Raw genomic sequence first — 18,296 nt, 5'->3', positions numbered from 1 at the left:
ATCCAAACACATACTTAGTGGACTGGTTTTACTTGCCCCGCTTAAAAAAAGCGAGAGTGAGTTAATATTTTCCCTCATACTTGCCTTGCACTTGTCCCGTTTTAGTTTAAACAATTAAAATATTATTTTTATAGGCTTTATATAAGGCATATATTGGTGCATTTAGCCTTTAAACTTTAAATTTATGATTTTTTAATGTTTATTATTGAATTTATATTTATTTTTTAAGATTTATATTTTTTTAATTGTTATATTGTTATGTTTGAATTGTGTTTGGGTTCCCTAATATCTGAATTGTGTATTGTTATGCTTTGAAAAGGTTTTGTAATATTAGAACTTTTTTTTAATAACGTTTTTTAAGTTTTTTAAGTTTTTAATTTAATTTAATTTATAAATATATATATAATAATATATATATATATATAGATAGATAGATAGATAGATAGATAGATATAACTTGTGTGTGGTTGAATGGGCACTTGGGGGACTTGGGGTATTTGCTAGAATGGGGCAAAGAAAGAAAACCGCCCTAAGCGGGAGTGGAGCAAGGGGAATAGGAAACTCGCCTCATCCGCCCCGTTGCCATTACTATACTAATATATTTATAAAGAAAATTACATTTTAAAGCCATAGTTTAAGATGTGTAACAAGTGAAATTCTATAATTTGAAAAATAACCATTTAAACCTTTAAAGTTTCAAAAATTAACTTGTTAAACCCTATAATTGCTACATGTGGCCATAGTTACAATGGTTTTTTATTGAGTTTGTAGCTTGCCTTTTATTAGAACCCCAACCCTTCTTCCTTGCCTCTGTGTGTGTTTTTGTTTCTAAAAATAAGAAAGGGTAAATATCTCACGTTACTTCAAAGAGTGTATTATGTATAGTATAACTTATCTCACCCTACTTCTTAATTAAAGTTACCAAAATTTTTATATATTATCCTAGTTCGCATTGTTGTTTTTCTTTTGTTTGTAAAGATTCTAATAATGTGGCAAATGGTTTAGCTTGTATTTGCTGAGGGTCATGCAATGCCTTGGTTTGGTTGGACGGTCTCCCTTGAACCTTTGGTTCTGTTCTAAGCTGATGTATCATCTTGATTCAAATCAATAAAAATGTCTAATCTTTCACTAAAAAAAAAAAAAAAAAAAAAAGCTCTATAATTTCACAAATAAAAATTAAACTATTATATCTAATAAACACTTGGTCCATATTAAATTACAAAGCAATACATAGGCTTAATTTGTTACTTTGTGAAACTTTAGGGTTTAGTTTATTACTTTTAAAATTATATGGGTTTAATATGTTAGTTTTGACATTTCAATAATAATATTTTTTTAGAGAAATAAACACACATATAGGAAAGAGATGATTGAGTTCTAATGCAAAGGAAAACCACAAACTCTACTAAAAAATTATGGTAACTTTTAAGGGAGGGTGGTACTTTTTGAAAATTCTAGGTTTAATTTGTTATTTTTTAAACTATAATGTCTAATTTGTTATCTACTTAAAATATGGGATTTCAAAACATAATTTGCCAAAAATAAATAATAATAGATACCTCTATTATTTTTTTAGTGATGCTAGGTTGTTAATAAATCGACCCATATTATAAACTAATTTAGGCTCGATTCAACAAAATATATATATATATATTCATTTATTTAGCAAAAGAATGAAGTTGAAGCCTAAGTTTAGAAATAATTTGAACTTCAAAAAACAATGTCACTTTAGTGTGGAAGAGCTTTCAAAATCATGTTGTTCTTAGTTTTGCAAGGGAAATTGTAAAATCCCCTTAGCCAAAAAATCCAAATGGAGATTTCTATATCCATTCCTCTTCCTCTCTTCAAAGAAGCTTCAATGGTTTGAGTGTTTACTAGGGGGTGGGGCCAACATGGAAGAGATTCATGCAACAAAAGTGGAGCTTAGCAAGTTGTTTTCAGTGGAGGAGGAGATGTGGAAGCAGCGGTCAAGGAATTGTTGGTTATAGTCAGGGGATAGCAACACTTCTTTCTTTCACGAGAAAGCCTCAAAAAGCATCAACGAAACACCATTACTAGGCTACTGGATTCTAATGGTAACTGGTAGGATGAGGAAGAGGTCATGGGTTATATTCTTGTAGAGTATTTCCAAGAGCTGTTTACTTCTTCATGCCCAACAATTAGTGAAGAATTGTTGGATGCTATAAACCCTAAAGTTACTAACAGAATGACTAAGGTTCTATTGCAAGATTTTCAAGCGGCCAAGGTGGAGAAAGCCCTTAAGCAAATGCATCCGTTGAAGGCACCAGGTCCTGATGGTATGCCTCCTTTATTTTTTCAACATTTTTGGCCTACTGTAAATTCTGTTGTCATACAAACTGTAGTAGACTTTCTTAATCATGGTGTAGCCCCCCTAAGTTTCATGAAACCCACATTGTGCTCATTCCTAAGACAAAAAACCCTTCTAGAGTCACTAACTACAGGCCTATAAGTTTGTGTAATGTGGCACATAAGCTTGCTTCCAAGGTGGTGGCCAACTGAATGAAGTTTGTTTTAAAGGATACAATATGTGAAAACCAAAGTGATTTTGTGTCAGAGAGGCTCATCACAGACAATGTCCTTGTGGCCCATGAATTAATGAACCATATTCACATGAAGAGGAAAGGCAAGGATGGTGAAATGGCATTGAAGTTGGACATGAGTAAGGCTTATGACCGAATGGAATGGAGGTGTTTACAAAAAATAATGGAGAAGTTGGGGTTTCATGAGCGGTGGATTTGTATAGTAATGGCATGTGTGTCCTCTGTTACATATACTATTAGACTCAATGGTGGGGATGATCACACTAACCACGGCCTTCGACAAGGAGATCCACTCTCTCCTTATCTCTTCCTAATTTGTGTAGAAGGTTTGTCAGCACTATTGCACAAAGCATCGCTGAGGAATGAATTGAAAGGAATGGCAACCTCGGCTAGGGGACCACGAATCTCACACTTAGTCTTTGTGGATGATAGTTTGATATTTTGTAAGGCAACAGAGAAGGAAGGACCTGAAGTACAAATAATTTTGCAAGTCTATGAGTCCTCTTCGGGTCAACAACTGAATAGAAACAAGACAGCACTCTTCTTTAGCTGAAACACCCCCACACGCACACAGGATGCTATCAAGTCCATGTTTGATGGCCAGGTTATCAAACCCCATGAATCCTACCTAGAACCACCTTTGTTGATTGGTAAGTTAAAGAAGAACACATTTGCTCAGCTGAAACAAAAACTAGCATCCAAACTTGCGGGTTGGAAGGAAAAGTTTCTGTCAAATGCAGGAAGGAAGTATTGATTAAGGCAGTCGCACAGGCCATTCCTTCGTATACTATGAGTTACTTCAAGCTCCCCAGTGGGCTTTGTGAGGAGGTGATTGGAATGGTGAGACAATTTTTGGTGGACAAGTGAAGAATGAGAAAAAGGTGGCTTGGATGAGTTGGGATAGAATGTGCCTTCCCAAGGAATAAGGGGGGATGGGTTTTAAAGACTTGAAGTCTTTCAATCTTGCCCTATTAGCTAAACAGGGATGAAGACTTCAAACTAATTCCTCTTCCCTTTTTTCTCGGGTTTATAAGGCTAAATACTTCCCTAATGGGGTTTTCATGGATGCTGAGGTAGGCAAGAAAGCTTCCTTTGCTTGGAGGAGCATAATGGCAGCCCAACACCTAGTCAAACATGGTTTGAGATGGCAGGTAGGAGATGGTCGTAGTATACGGGTATGGCAAGATCAGTGGCTCACTACTCGCAGCACTTATAGGGTGGTCACTCCAGAAAGGCATGGGAACCAAATTAAAATGGTTAGGGACTTGCTGAACGATGAAGGAATGGAGTGGTACATAGAACTGGTGAGGGGTCTCTTCTTACCCCAAGATGTAGAGGCAATCCTTAGTATCCCCATCAATGAATCGATTGCAAAAGACAAAATGGTATGGATTGAAGATATGAAAGGTAAATTTACCGTTAGGAGTGCATATAGGTTGGCTCGAGAAATTGAGTTAGAGGGTGGTAACACTAGTTGCTTGAACCCGACGAAAAAGCATTGAGTTTGGCGTGGGGTATGGAGTATGAACCTGCCAAACAAAATCAAGCACTTTGCCTGGAAGGCATGTAATGGTATCTTGCCCACAAAAGACTCTCTCTTCCGTAGAAAGATCGCGGCCAATAATATATGTGAAGTTTGTGGTAGGCAGGTAGAAATAATCATGCACATGCTCTACTTTTGTAGCCAAGGAACAGAGGTTTAGAGTTCTAGCAAGCTTACTCTACCTTGCAATGTCCAAGAGTCATGGGGCTTCGTGGACACATTTAGTAGACTTTAGGTTAGTTAGGAGGCCCAGCAGGGGTTGTTAGAGAGGTGGGTCATGATTTGTTGGGGTATTTGGAAGAGCAAGAACGAGGTTCAGCATGGAGGAAAGAGGCGACCTGGTCTTGTAATAGTGAGAAGCGCGTTGAAATTATTGGAGGATTTTCAATCAGCCAAGGAGAAGCTAAGCTGATCTAGATCAGAAAACTAGAATAAGGCTGCTTGGATGCCACCACCACCGAGTTCCTTCAAGGTCAATGTAGATGGTGCACTATTCTCAAAATCAAAGCAGTCCGGCGTGGGAGTTATTGTGCGCGACGAGGAAGGTAAGTGGTAGCAGCCATGTCTAGGAAGATGGATTTACCCTCGACGCATTAGAGACAGAGGCAAGGCCCTAGAGATTAGGGTGAAATTTGCCGAGGAGGTAGGGCTCAAAGACGTGGTGTTTGAAGGAGACTCACAGCTGATAATCAATGTCGTTCACGGTATTGAAGAGGTAGAGGCTTCGGTTTAGAACATCATCCAAGGCGTGCTGTAGAAAGCCTAGTGTTTTAGGACGTTTGATTTCTTACACATTAAAAGGCAGGGGAATGTCCCTGCCCACTTGTTAGCTCAACATGCTCAAAATGTTGAGAACTTGGTTGTATTGTTGGAAGACTGTCCTAGTCAAGTGGCACAGGCATGTGCACATGATGTATCTTTTTTACAATGTATTGAATGAAGGTTTGAGTATTTCCCATAAAATAAAAAAAAAAAAAAGAAAAAAAAGATTCTAATAGTGTGGCAAATGGTTTAGCTTGTATTTGCTGAGGGTCATGCTAATGCCTTGGTTTGGTTGGACGATCTCCCTTGAACTTTTGGTTCTGTTCTACAGCTGATGTATCATCTTGATTCAAATCAATAAAAATGTCTAATCTTTCACTAAAAAAAAAAAAAAAAAGCTCTATAATTTCACAAATAACAAATTAAACTATTATATTGGAATCAAACACTTGGTCCATGTTAAATTACAAACGCAATAAATAGGCTTAATTTGTTACTTTGTAAAACTTTAGGGTTTAGTTTATTACTTTTAAATTGTATGGGTTTAATATGTTACGTTTTGACATATCAATAATAATATTTTTTTAGGAGAAATAAAACGGTAGAGTCGGTTTAAATTGTCATCCCTAGGGGGAACCCATATTTCAAGGTGACCCCATATTTATCTAGTAGTATGAAAAGTCCATTGAGTCCTACCCACAAACCATTCTCACAAATTTGCACACTTTTTGTCTAATGTGATAAGGGTATATTCGTCATTTCAATTTGAAAAGGAGAGCCCATATAAGTACGACTCTTTATAGTGGAAATGTTTGACGCAACCATAAATGTTTCAACTTCAAGCGCAAGGAAGAGAAATCATAAAATAGTTTATAGGCTCTGAGAAAAAACACACACAAACATGTCTCTGGGTTTTGCAGAGAAGCTTTCTTACAAAGAAAATGTGGGCTCGGTTGGTATGTCTGAGATTTTCGACCCACCTCATGTTTTGCAACAAAAAGTAAGGTTTCAATATATTCCCACCTGTCATTTTATTTCAGATAATTGTTTATGTGTTGCATGTGGTATTCTATTGTTGCTTGTGAATGTTCTTGTATTGTTGTTATCACTATAGACTTGTTATTTATGATTTTGAAAGCCCATGAAAGTTTTTTTTTGTGCTTGTATTTGTAGGTAATATGGCATATGGGGTAAACATAACATTGGTTTGATTCGATATAGGATTGTGCTTGATGGGCTAAAATTGTTTTTGTATATGAAAGGTTTTGATGGGTGTGTGCGCGTGTGTGTGTGTGAATTTTGTTCTTCTTGTTTTCAATATGATTATAGTAGAACCAAATGCAAACTATTGTATTAAACGTGGAAAGTTTCGTCTGTTTAGTTTAATGATAGGATTCGAATGTTTAGAATGTGGAATTTTAGAAGCCTTGATTTTGTTTATGTCATAATTCTTAAATGTAGGAGGCAAGTAATTTGATGAAGGTGATAATGGTTTGAATGTTAATGTGAAAATGCGAAATTTGGCTCTGCCACAACAAATGGTACAATTTTTAGAAATCTTTGAATTGAGGGACACCATGTATCCTTCTTTTTTTGACATTCAGAAACATGATTCTTTAATGCCAAGCAATATCTTCCGTTTATTTGTGAAAATTGTTAATAATACAACAACAACAAAGCCTTACTCCCAAATCTTTTGAAGTTGGCTATGAATCCTCAACACATTAGCCAGGGTTGGCCATTTTCTATCTGAAGTCATACTCTGTGTCACATCCTTAATTTAAATGTCCATTTTTTACTAATTCTGTTAATGTTATTTTTGGTCTTACTCGAACCTTTTTCATTCCTTCAATTTGAATCAACTCACTTTTTATCTAAACATGACCCGACCATCTCAAGTGATTCTCCCTCATTTTTTTCATCAATAGGGCCACCACAATTTTTAAGCGGATTTCCTCATTTTGAATCCGATCTTTCCATCAAAATCAGTAAAAAAATAAGTATTCTTTTTTAGGTGGATCAATTATGGATCCTCAATAGATTAGTTAGGGTCGACTATATGTATTCTTTTCTTTTATTCTATTTTATTGGAAGTCATACTTTCTATCACTTTCCTATTTGGCATGTCCTTTTTTATTACTTCTACTAATGTGATTTTTGGTCTTCCTCTACTTCTTTTCATTCTCTCAACATAGATCAACTTAGTCTTTCTTACCGGTGCATTTTTTATTCTTTTCTGAACAAGACTTATCTGTGTCCAGCATGGACATGCTATGAATTGTTGGGTGTCCATGCTTCTTAGGTCTCTGTGAAAGGTCTGCTTTTGGAATTCTTGTCAAGGCCAATGATTGCTGATATGATGATTGGGATCACTAATAACTTCTTCATTATGTAGATTAATTATATTTTGCTGGTTGATACATATCTTGATAGATTACATGATCTTGATACTATTGTGCTGACCATTCCCTCTATTGTGCAATGGCAGATTGAAAATCTTGCGGCTTTGATTCGGAAGGTGTAGTACACTTCAGGACTAAATAATCTTAATGAATCTTCATGCATCTTCTAAAGCATTTTACAATTTTCTGAACTGTCTTTCCTGTCATTGCAGAGTAAGCATCTTGTGGCATTCACAGGTGCAGGAATATCCACTTCCTGTGGAATACCTGATTTTCGAGGTCCCAAAGGAGTTTGGACACTACAGGTGAGAACCATGATTAGGTTTTAAGGTCTTTTCAAATTTAAATGAACCCAAAAGAATCATTGGATGAACCTTCGACCAGCCTGCCTCATAATGTTTCTTATTTATAAAATAAGCTCATTTTAGCACTTTATCTGAGTCCCTGCAGCATGAAGGAAAAGGTGTGCCTGAAGCATCATTGCCATTCCATCGTGCAATGCCAAGTATAACACATATGGCTTTGGTGGCTCTAGAGAAGGCTGGTATCTTGAAGTTTGTCATTAGCCAGGTTTTTTTTTTCCTTGTCTTTGTGACTCAATTTTCCTACTTTTGAAAATAGATTATCTTAAACAATGTGCAAATAGTAATTGGCCAATGCAAGGGTGATCATATTTTAGCAAGTAGGAATGGTGGATTAAGGATATATCAAGTTACTCTTTTTTCTCTATAGTCAAAGAATGCGACTCAAAACATACTGTATTTTGGTGTCATACTTGCACTGCCATTTATCAGTTGCTTTCTGATCGAATGGAGTACATGAACACTTTGGAAAATTTTTGAATAAGAAGCAACTTGGATATGGTTTTGCAGAATATGACAGCAGCCACTTTTAACCTTCTATTTATCCTACAAAGCAAAAATCCTAGACGGTTGATTTCTCACAGTTAGCCTTGTTTTCATCCAAATGGGTCATAGAGTGCTAGATCTTAGCATATCTTCTTGCCTTACTGATAGATGTCTTGTTATTGTTCTTTCTAGAACGTGGATAGCCTCCATCTCCGATCGGGAATTCCAAGGGAAAAAATTGCCGAGTTGCATGGCAATTCATTCAGAGAACTTTGCCCTTCCTGTGGAGAAGAGTAAGAGTTATACTTGGGATTATTTCAGTGGAAAGTTCAATGTTATTATGAAATAAATTAAAATTTTAATTATGAAGGTATTTGCGAGATTTTGAGGTGGAGACTATAGGCATGAAGCAAACGTCACGGCATTGTAAGTGTGGGGCAAGACTCAAGGACACTGTTCTTGATTGGGAGGTATGTATTTCCTTGGTTACATCAATTTTTAAGCTTAATAAGTTACCCCCAAAAAAAAAAAAAAAAAAAAAAAAAGCTTAATAGGTGTATTGATTACTTGATTTGTTGCTTTGCTTGAATTCAGTCATCTGGTCAATCATAATAATATACATACATATTATAAGGGAAGGCACTGTCAAGGTTCTCCAAATAGTAAACCTCCATTAGGAGTAAATAAAAAACCTCAATTGTAGTGTTCCTATATTCTCTATCTGAATAAGTACCTAGTTGCTTTGCTTGGCTGGTGAACCTTAATGCTAATATGGATACAACTAACTGGGGCGTACTGTTAAGGAATAAGAATGACATAATTGATCGAACATTGTATTGTAGCCAAGAGCCTTTTTGTTGGCATGGTGGCACCTCCTGGTGTCTCTAATGGATGCATCCAGGGTTCAAATTCCCCCCCCCCCCCCCCCCAAAACTATTGAATATTATGTGTGTGTGTGTGTGTGTGTGTCTGTGTCTGTGTGGGAAGCTTAAAAAACTGATTCCACAATTTTGTACTTTTATTAGTTGATGATTTGGTGCTTGAGATGAAGTGACAAATAAAGCAATAGAAACCATTTTCTGATTACAAAGTCTCTTGGTGGCTGGGTGCATATCATGATGCTTCATGAAAATTGAACACCATGTGAAACTAAAATCAAAGTATTCACTTTTTTGTACGCATAAACCTGTATTAAACCATCTCCAAGTAAACTGTGTCATGTGTAGAAGTTCTATGTTATTTGGTGAGCCAAATTTGCAGCTGCATGGCCTCTGACTATAGGCATGAGCACTTTTTTTTTTTTTAATTAATAATACACTATATTACCTAAAATTACTAAGCCATATTTTCACTTTGCCTTATTCTGTACATATCCTGTTTTTCAACATCTGTTGTGTGTGCATATCGGTATTGTGCCAAACTCTGTACCAACTGCCGTTTTTAATTTCAGGGAATGAATGGTGTGAAAGCCATACTGCACTTTCATGCAAGAACTGGCCTTGATTTTTTTATTTGAGTTTCTTTTCTTTTTCCTTTTTATTTTCCTGTAGTCAACCAGAATTTAATTTATAATCAACTTTACTGATGACATTTTTACCGAAGGAAAAATTTTATCTGGGTGTCTTGGAGGACAATGGCAGGCAAGAAACTTGCAAAGATTGAGGGATTCTGCCTTTTTTTTTTTTCCTTTCCAAATCCTTTGTGTTATGCTGCTTTGTGGCCCTATCTCATTTAATAGTATATGGAGTTTAGGGTTTAGAGTTTAGTTAGAATGATTAAAATTTATCTAATTAAAATAGTTGTGAGGTAAGAAAAGTTATGTTTTCTATTTTTTGAATTAATGTTGGACCATCTGAATTTCTTGAGCATGACATCAGAAATGCTTGATGTTGAATTGTTACATCTATTGGTGGCAAGGTATGGAAAGCACTATAAGATTAAAATTTTAAAAAATAATCTTGGTCATAGATCAGCATAATTATGTTTGTGTCTGATAATTATTGTCAACTGTTAGAGAACAGGGTAATGATTCATAACGAATGGATGTTTGAGAAGTAATTAGATGGTTTGAGAAGTTAAAGTTATGAAGTTAATAATGCTGATGCATGAGTCTAATTCTTTAATGTAGGATGAATTGCCCCTAAAGGAGCTGAATCCAGCTGTGGAACAGTGTAGGATGGCTGATGTTGTATTGTGTTTGGGGACCAGGTAGGTTTGATAGATATCATGGCTTTTACCTGCATCGATGCTTTCATTGATCACTTAAAATTTTTTGTTATGGACTGTTGTAGAATTTAATTTTCCTTATACGATTAGCTCTTAGTTTTACAATGTTTTCATTTTTAAAGGATCGGTGGGTCTTATATGATCAACCTTTTCTTTGTTTATTACACTTATATTTGAAGTTCCTGTAACCTTTTTCTCCCATTTAATTATCTCCTCTGAATTGATTATTCTTATGCAAGTATCTAAGTGTTGTCAGAATTCAGTAGAAGATAAAACTGTAGTATTTGATTGAACTAATATTATACTATCTATTGCTAGTCAGCCTCATAAGATGTTTAAATTTATCATTGTATTCTATCTTTAGACTCTTGAGTGTTTCTTCCTTTTAAGTGCTAAGGTAAGAGATCAAAAGAGTTAAGGTGGTGCAGACATAGAATATTATGGTGATTTGAACTACATTTTATTATTCTTGGGAAGTGTGCTTAGGGTTAATTTCTTTACCCTAACACACATGCTTAGCGTTTTTTATAATAATATTACTACATTATTACAAATTTACTCCTAATACAGTAAATACTACTTATAATACTCCCCATCAAGCTGGGCCACATGTCATATAAATCTGAGCTTGTTACATAGCTAATCTCGTCTAGCTTTGCATAAGGCTTTAGTAAACTCAATTTGAGTTCTTGTAGAAACATTGGGGTAGCAATAACTCTACTTCCCATATTTTACTGAACAAGATGGCAATTCAGCTTTATATGCTTAGTTTGCTCATGAAACAGGTTTCAAAGAAATATGTATTACTACTTACTTGTCATAATACATATCAATGGTAACTGCAGTGCACTTTTTTTTTTTTTTGATAAGTAACTAATGTTCATTAAGCAAAATACCCAGGTACACCGGGAGAACTTCAGTACATATTAACCCTTAATTCCTTAAATAGGTGCTTAATCTACATAAGCTCACATGATGTAGGAACTATGGCTCTATGCTCAGATTTTGCACTAGAGCAGGACATGACACTCTGCCTTAATTTATCCAAGTAATCTAGTTTCCCCTTAGAAAGGTGCAATATCCAGTAGTTGATCCTTCTCTTTGAGGGTGAATCTTGCCCAATTGGAATATAAATGTTTCTTACCCTGAATAATCATTAGCCTTGTACAAAATTCCATAATTGGGATATGCTTTCAGATACTTCTCAATTGGAAGAACAACCACTTATTGTGGATGACTAGTACCTGCCATAAATTGACTCACAAAACTCAATGCCAAGATATATCTGGACAAGTAATAGCAAGATAGTTTAATTTGCCAACTAGATGACAATATCCCTCAACATGTCCCATTTTATATGGACATTATATTGATGAGTTATTTTTGGAAAACCCTTTGGCACCCGAAGCTAAATTTTTTTGCTGCATACTATCCTCAAACATATGGTCAAACTGAGGTCATAAATAGGAGTGTTTAGAACCTATTAAGATGTGTTGTAAGTGAACATGCTATGAATTGGGATTTCATTCTCACTTCGGCTTAGTTTAAATGTCATGTAAACATGCTATGTCATGGTTTATATCTGGCCCAAGCAGTTTCCCATAGGAACCATTAGGAAACTACAAGCTCGTGGTGTTGGACTATTCAAATTGTAATACGAGTTGGATCAAACATATATGTCATTGATATCCCATCTGACTATGGTATTAGCTTAACTCTTATTATTGAGGATTTGGTGCTTATAAAGGTCCAGCAGTCATATGAAATAATCCTTTTCACAAACCTTCCCCTAACCCAATTGCCAATCCTAGCCTTGATCTGGCCCCACTAAACCTTCCACCAACACATAAAGAATCTATTAATGTCCTTTGGATTAGCAGATTGTTTTCATTAGGGATGGAGCTGTTCAACTTCTTTTGGTTCTCTGGCGAGGATGGCCAGAGTTAGATTACCAAAGGAGGACCTGCAGCAGCTTGATCTTATCCTGTTAGGAGACCCACTCAATGGGGGTGAGTTCCTCCCACCCCAGTGTCAATGCAGATACTGACCTTCGATCATGTGTGTATAACTGCGTTGACATAGTCAAAGGAGCCACCCAGTGACATTGTGGTTAAATGGTGGAGGATTGTTTGTCGCTAATTGACTGGTTTGAATGCTACCTAGAGCTATGCTTGATTGGTTGTCTCTCTCCCACCCTGGGTAGTTGGTGTGGACACCAAATACTATACTGATTTGAACAAAATTTTGTAATTATTTGAATTTTGAACTAGTTTGATTTTTGTTTTGATTGAGGATTTTATGGGATTGTAGTTTTGGCATGGTTGTAGCTTTGCTTGTTAATGTAATCCTGGAAGGTATTAAAAAGAAGCTCTATTAAATGTTTGGGACATTGAATTTTGAACTTAAAATCCAGTCATAGTTGGTGAAGTCTAGGGGCTTTTCCCAGTTCCCTTTATTTTCCCTTCATTTTCTATTTGTGCTACTACTGATGCTGCATCATAGGTAATGGCTGAAGGTGAAAAATCTTGTGCATAAATTTCAGGTTTAATATCTGAAGTCTCCGTACCATCTCTGTGTTGAATTATGGTTGTTAATGATTCTGACATTAAAGGAATATATTATTGATTACTGTCTTTCCTTTTAAACTGTTTTGTTCATTTAATTAGACATCAGGTGCTTAATATTATTGTGCAGTTTGCAAATAACTCCAGCATGTGACCTTCCTTTTCAAACTCTCCGTGGTGGGGGTAGGGTCATAATTGTAAATCTCCAGGTACTTTGATATTTTCCTTTAGGGCTTTTCTTTTCCTCTCTCTGTTACATCTACATTTCTATGCCATCCAAAGCGAAATCTAGAAATGTGACAGATTGTGAAGTTTTTGCTACTAATGCCTCTTGCAAGTAAGCAAGGTCTTATAGTAATGAAACTGGATGTTTCTCGTATTTTAGTCAAATGTTTTTCCACCCAGCATTTGAGCTTCATTGATTTTTTTTTTTTTTTTTCTTTCTTTTTTTATAATTCAGGCAAGTGTATGGTCAGGACATCTGATGAGACTAGACTATGGATTCTTTTCTTTTCTTTTTTTTTTTTTTTTTTTGGCTTTAAACTCATACATATACATTTTCCAACACAGTTCAATGTTTATTTTGGTTCTCCATCCTATGATTTTTTTGCGAGGAATAACATTTTTGCGTCTATTGCTTACTCCATGCTGGTATTACAACATCTTTAGTGCAGGATACTTTGTATGTCTTGTTGACTTATTATGCAGCTACACCATCGCCTCAATTGTTCCTCATAAATTTCATTTTGTATCTGCAGCAAACTCCAAAAGACAAGAAAGCAAGTTTCGTTATCCATGGTCGAGTTGATAAGGTATTATTACTTTGGATCAAAATAGTACTTTTGACACCATTTTTGCGTCACATTATGGAATTTAAAAGCCAGGATGTTTAGCAAATTAATTTTTTAGAAAGTATCTGACTCTCTCTCTCTCTCATATCACAATAATCCTTCATAATGATTAAATGATTAAATTCAAAACTTCGTAACATTTTAAGCTTTTGGGGCAGATGGTAGTTTATCATGATTTCAGACTAAGTGAGCTTTAGTTTAAATCATGTCTCTACTTTACATCCCATTTAAAAAGTTTCATAATACTACTTTTTGGGCCCCAATTATTAAGGGGGGGTTTGGGTCCAAGCATGATGAGTGTTAAAATATGGTTAAATGATTAAATTCACCATTTTCTAACAACTTAAGATGTTTAGTGTATAGATTTTCTACAAAGTATTTGATTATCTCTGCCTTTCTCTTATCATATTACATAGTCCTTCATTACACTAGTTGTTGTGACTATTGAGTGCTCTTTAAAACTAAGAAAATGATTTTGAGTTATATTAAAATTTTTTTTTTTTTGGGTAATTGTAAGTACATTTGATACAGTACACCTAGAACTAGGTAACTCAAGGTGGCTGAACTACTGAAATTTCATGTTGAAGTTTGGGGAGGCCCCTAAGATCCATTAGATCGGTAGGTCATTGATGGGGGAATAGTTATCAGACAAAAAAGAAGAAAAATAAAAACCCTGTAGCTTGGAGTTTGGACCCTAAACAATTTGAAATATCATGCTTCTGGGGCACTGTACTTTGCAATGCTAGAGTTTTACATTCAAAAACATGGGTTGTCAGTCATGTGGCGCAATTGGTAGAAGTCCATTTTAAGGAGCATGGTTAAAAATTTTGCATTGGAGATGGCCCCTTCAGTGAATTCCAAGTATTTATTTTCTATATTTCCTTATACGTCAAGAAGATAATTACTGTTCATTTGTATAAGACATTTGACTTGCTTTGCCCATTTTGTAACAAGTCAGTTACTAACTTGATCAAGAGCAGGTGATTGCAGGGGTTATGCATGATCTTAATCTACAGATTCCTCCATATGTCAGAGTTGATCTTTTCCAGATAAATCTTACTTATCGTCAGTTCCCCAGATTTTCAGGTAGCTTTGCTAGTTTTAGGCTTCCCTGTTTTTAATATTTGATGTAAATAGTCTTGGTGGGGTGGCTCTAGTCTTTTTCCTTTTATATATGTATAAAAAAAGATACATAGAAATCTAAGGTGACATCCCAAAGAGTCCCATGCCTTTCTTGGTTGGACAGACCCAACTGGCAATTTCCATCTTCCTGAACTAAGGAAGCAGATTATCTGGTGCACCAGAAGAAGGACCAATTTTGCTTACACCATCCAATCATCTCATGCCTATTGAGAACAAATCAAATCAGGTGGTTCTATTTACCAATCTTTCTGACTCATGGATTAGTGCATTCTGCAGTGGTGGCCTGGACCAGTAAAAAAGCTAATCCTTTATGTTGAACCAATTAACCAAGGCAAATGTTTTAGTTTTTTCACTTACAGTTAAATTATTCTCGTAGTATTATCATGTGTGCCGTTAACTACATAGATCCAATGATTTAATGTAGCTGTTTTGGATTCTGGTGCTTTACTTGCAATGCAGACAAAAAATATGTGAACTGGACTCTCAGGGTAACAAGCGAACATGGGAAGAATGCTCCATTGCAATTTGTCAAATCAGTTGAGGTATGGTCTTCCTGTCTGTTTTAGTATTTTAATATTGATGTTTCTCATTGCCCTAACTGGTCAGAGCTGAAGATGCGCTTCTTCTAAAAAGCATCCTATTTTTGATTGACTGCTACACTTCTATTCAAATCTGTCTATTTACATTTTATTCCTTGGTAGATTTAATTCTGAGATTGTTCATTTGCATGTTTAGGTTTCCTTCTTAGACAGGCCAAATCTCAGAGCAGCTATCCTACTTAAGCAACCATTTTTGCTGAAAAGGTATCCTCTTTCAGATTAAGTACTGCAATTGCTGGTACATGGTGAAATTTTCTCTCTTATTCAGGCGTAAAGTTTCAGCTTCTTCGTATTCAACCATTGTAACAAAAATTTCACATTGGTAGCGAAATAAAGTAAAACAGCATTAGACAAATCTGATTTTTCATTTCAGAAGTTCAACCATAGGCATTGAAATGTTGAATAATAATAATTTAATATTTTTTCTCTTGGCCTTTTTAAAATTGTTTTGGAGTAGACATGGTAGACAGGAAAGAAGGGTCACCTTCTTCAATTTTTAGAACCCTTCTTCAATGTTTTGAAATATCTTTTATAAAACATAGGGTTAGAATAATACCATTTGTTAGGCTTAGAACCAGAAACTTGAGCAAGTTGGACCTCTAAATCCTAAAATAAAGAAAAATGGTTGACATATATAGCTTGGAAAGAACTTTTACTACATCCTCAAAACTACTGTGCAAAATATGAGGAATGTGAATATTAATAAAAAGAAGGGATAACTTTTAAAATATTCATTGAACTGGAGATGAGCTTTCTTCTCTTTTCCCCCCAATTAAAGAAGTGAGATCCTGTATTCCAATTTAAGACTTGCATGTGTTGTTTAGAAAGAATAATTATCTAATGATAGTTGCTTGAAAGACCAAACAATTGATAAGCTTGTCCTGAGTTTTATCATTTTGCTTGCCAAAAGCATTGAAACAAAAAATTTCACTGCTTGTGCAAAATCAATGGCTAAGGTTTGTAGAATTATGGTGCTGCTACTCTGCATTGGGACTGCCTAGTTTACCATTTAATGTAACTCTTATGTAATTTTAATATTTGCTTCATGTGACTATTTTTTTTGATAAGTAATCGATGTGACTATTTATATACAGGCAATTAATTAGTACAAGACCATTTAAAATATCATTGAAGATCAATTTTAGTGATGGTTGTGGGTGCCAGAGCACAAAAGTTGAGGTCCCTGTCAACTTTCAGGTGCAAATTTCTTCTTTTTCTTTCCTTTTTAACTAGGCTTCAGGTAAAAAATTAGTTCTTGATTTTGTATGCCTACCTTTTTCTCCGGGAAAAATAAGTGAAGATGGGGGGACAAAGCTCATAAGCTTATCCTAGAAGTACTTTGTTTATGTATATTTACTTGCTTCTTCAGTTACCATTTCCCCTTCTCTTTTTTATTTTTTTTTTTATTTTTTTATTTTATTTTATTTTATTTTTTTAGAGTTTGTAAGAAATATATCTTGTTACTGCAAAGGATTCTAGGATAACTCTGGAGTTAGAAATTGTGCGAGCAATTTAACCTTTTAGACTTTGGTGATGCATAAAATTGGCAATATGTTTCCTGTATATGTTCTGTTTAGTTGATTGTTTTGTCATCCTAATGTGTTTTGTTTTTGGGTTGGGGAGTTCTGTTGTAGCATTTTTCCTATCTGTGTTTATGTGTCAAGTTAAATATTCAGGAAAGGCTAACTCAGATTAGGATAAAACTTATTTGTTTTTTGTACCATACAGGTGTTAGCAGATAGCATCAACCATGATAAGGATGATGTGATTCAGAAACTGAAGAAGACAGCAGTCCAAGATCAATGCTGTGGGCAAATTTCATTAGTTGAAAGAAAGAATCTTTTACCTCCCACAAAAGAAATCTCTATTCATGCCATTGCAACTGATTTTGTTGCATACAACACTTATTTGGCAAGCACTGGATTATCTGAAGATATTCCCAAGAGTAGTGGCTATATAATGAGAAGGCTCAAGGATAACATTAATACTGAAATGCCTCTTAAGAAACTAAAATGTTGTTGAGTTGATTATTTGTTCTCGTTTTCAGTTTTTTTGGGTGTAAATTTTACTTTTGGGAGCCAGTGCAACATGGAGGAGAAGAATGGGGGTATAGATGATATATAGAGAAGTTAACCTTGCATATACACTGTAGTTTCCTAGAAAACTTGTACTGGCATTGGGTCTCCATTGCTGTGAATCTGGAAATTTTTTTGGGGGAACATAATGAACCCATTCTGTAAAGGTTTAGGCAAAAAATTGAATGATGGAAGTAGGGTTTCTCATGAGCTTTTAACCATCTGTGGGCTTGATGTGTAGCTTTATATGTTTAACTGACGTTCATAGTATTTTTTGATATGGAGTTGTGAATAATCTATTCTAGTCGCAACCCATATCAAGTCCGGGAAAATTGAATGTGTATGATGAATTTTGACAATTTATACTTTGTCAATTTTTTACAAGTTACAAAACAAATGAAATTTTGTTCAACTTCCATTTCATCTCTAAGAATAAATCATCCCAGTTTAGTCCTTCAAAAATTTAAAAGGGATCAATTCGAAGATGAAATTATAATTTCTTAAATTTGGAGGATAAATATAAACTTAAACCAAATTAAAACTGCAAAAAAGAGGACCAAGGGGCTAGCACCAATTCTTCTTCTCCTTTATTTATTTGTTTTATTATTATTATTATTATTATTTTATTTTATTTTATTTTATTTTTAAAAGGTAAAAGTACAGTTGATAAAAATGACCTCAAATAAAGTCCTTTGGGAATGAAAGTGGTAGATGGCCAAAAG

The 18,296-nt window shown here is 35.1% G+C and overlaps 1 protein-coding gene across 1 annotated transcript; it reads left to right on the top strand.

The window, feature by feature from the left end:
* The first annotated feature begins 5,530 nt into the window (after positions 1-5,530).
* Positions 5,531-17,784, top strand: LOC112017795 (NAD-dependent protein deacetylase SRT1). The gene is made up of 14 exons (XM_065768472.1): positions 5,531-5,866; positions 7,355-7,384; positions 7,481-7,573; positions 7,719-7,838; positions 8,309-8,409; positions 8,487-8,586; positions 10,245-10,324; positions 13,037-13,115; positions 13,665-13,718; positions 14,738-14,843; positions 15,360-15,442; positions 15,636-15,703; positions 16,594-16,696; positions 17,228-17,784. Exons 1-14 carry the CDS (start codon positions 5,768-5,770, stop codon positions 17,519-17,521), a joined length of 1,410 nt encoding a protein of 469 aa, XP_065624544.1. The 5' UTR covers positions 5,531-5,767; the 3' UTR covers positions 17,522-17,784.
* Positions 17,785-18,296: the final 512 nt, after the last annotated feature.

The sequence above is a fragment of the Quercus suber genome, unplaced genomic scaffold (genome assembly GCF_002906115.3).
Source record: "Quercus suber isolate HL8 unplaced genomic scaffold, Cork oak 2.0 scaffold_944, whole genome shotgun sequence".
Classification (NCBI taxonomy): domain Eukaryota; kingdom Viridiplantae; phylum Streptophyta; class Magnoliopsida; order Fagales; family Fagaceae; genus Quercus; species Quercus suber.
This window is presented reverse-complemented; position numbering and strand designations above follow the sequence as displayed.

Bases quoted from the DNA above. Each gene is read 5' to 3' on its own strand.
- LOC112017795 (XM_065768472.1), top strand. From the start codon at position 5,768: ATGTCTCTGGGTTTTGCAGAGAAGCTTTCTTACAAAGAAAATGTGGGC. The intron at 13,116-13,664 runs GTACTTTGATAT...TTGTATCTGCAG, and splicing joins TCATAATTGTAAATCTCCAG to CAAACTCCAAAAGACAAGAA. The intron at 16,697-17,227 runs GTGCAAATTTCT...TGTACCATACAG, and splicing joins AGGTCCCTGTCAACTTTCAG to GTGTTAGCAGATAGCATCAA.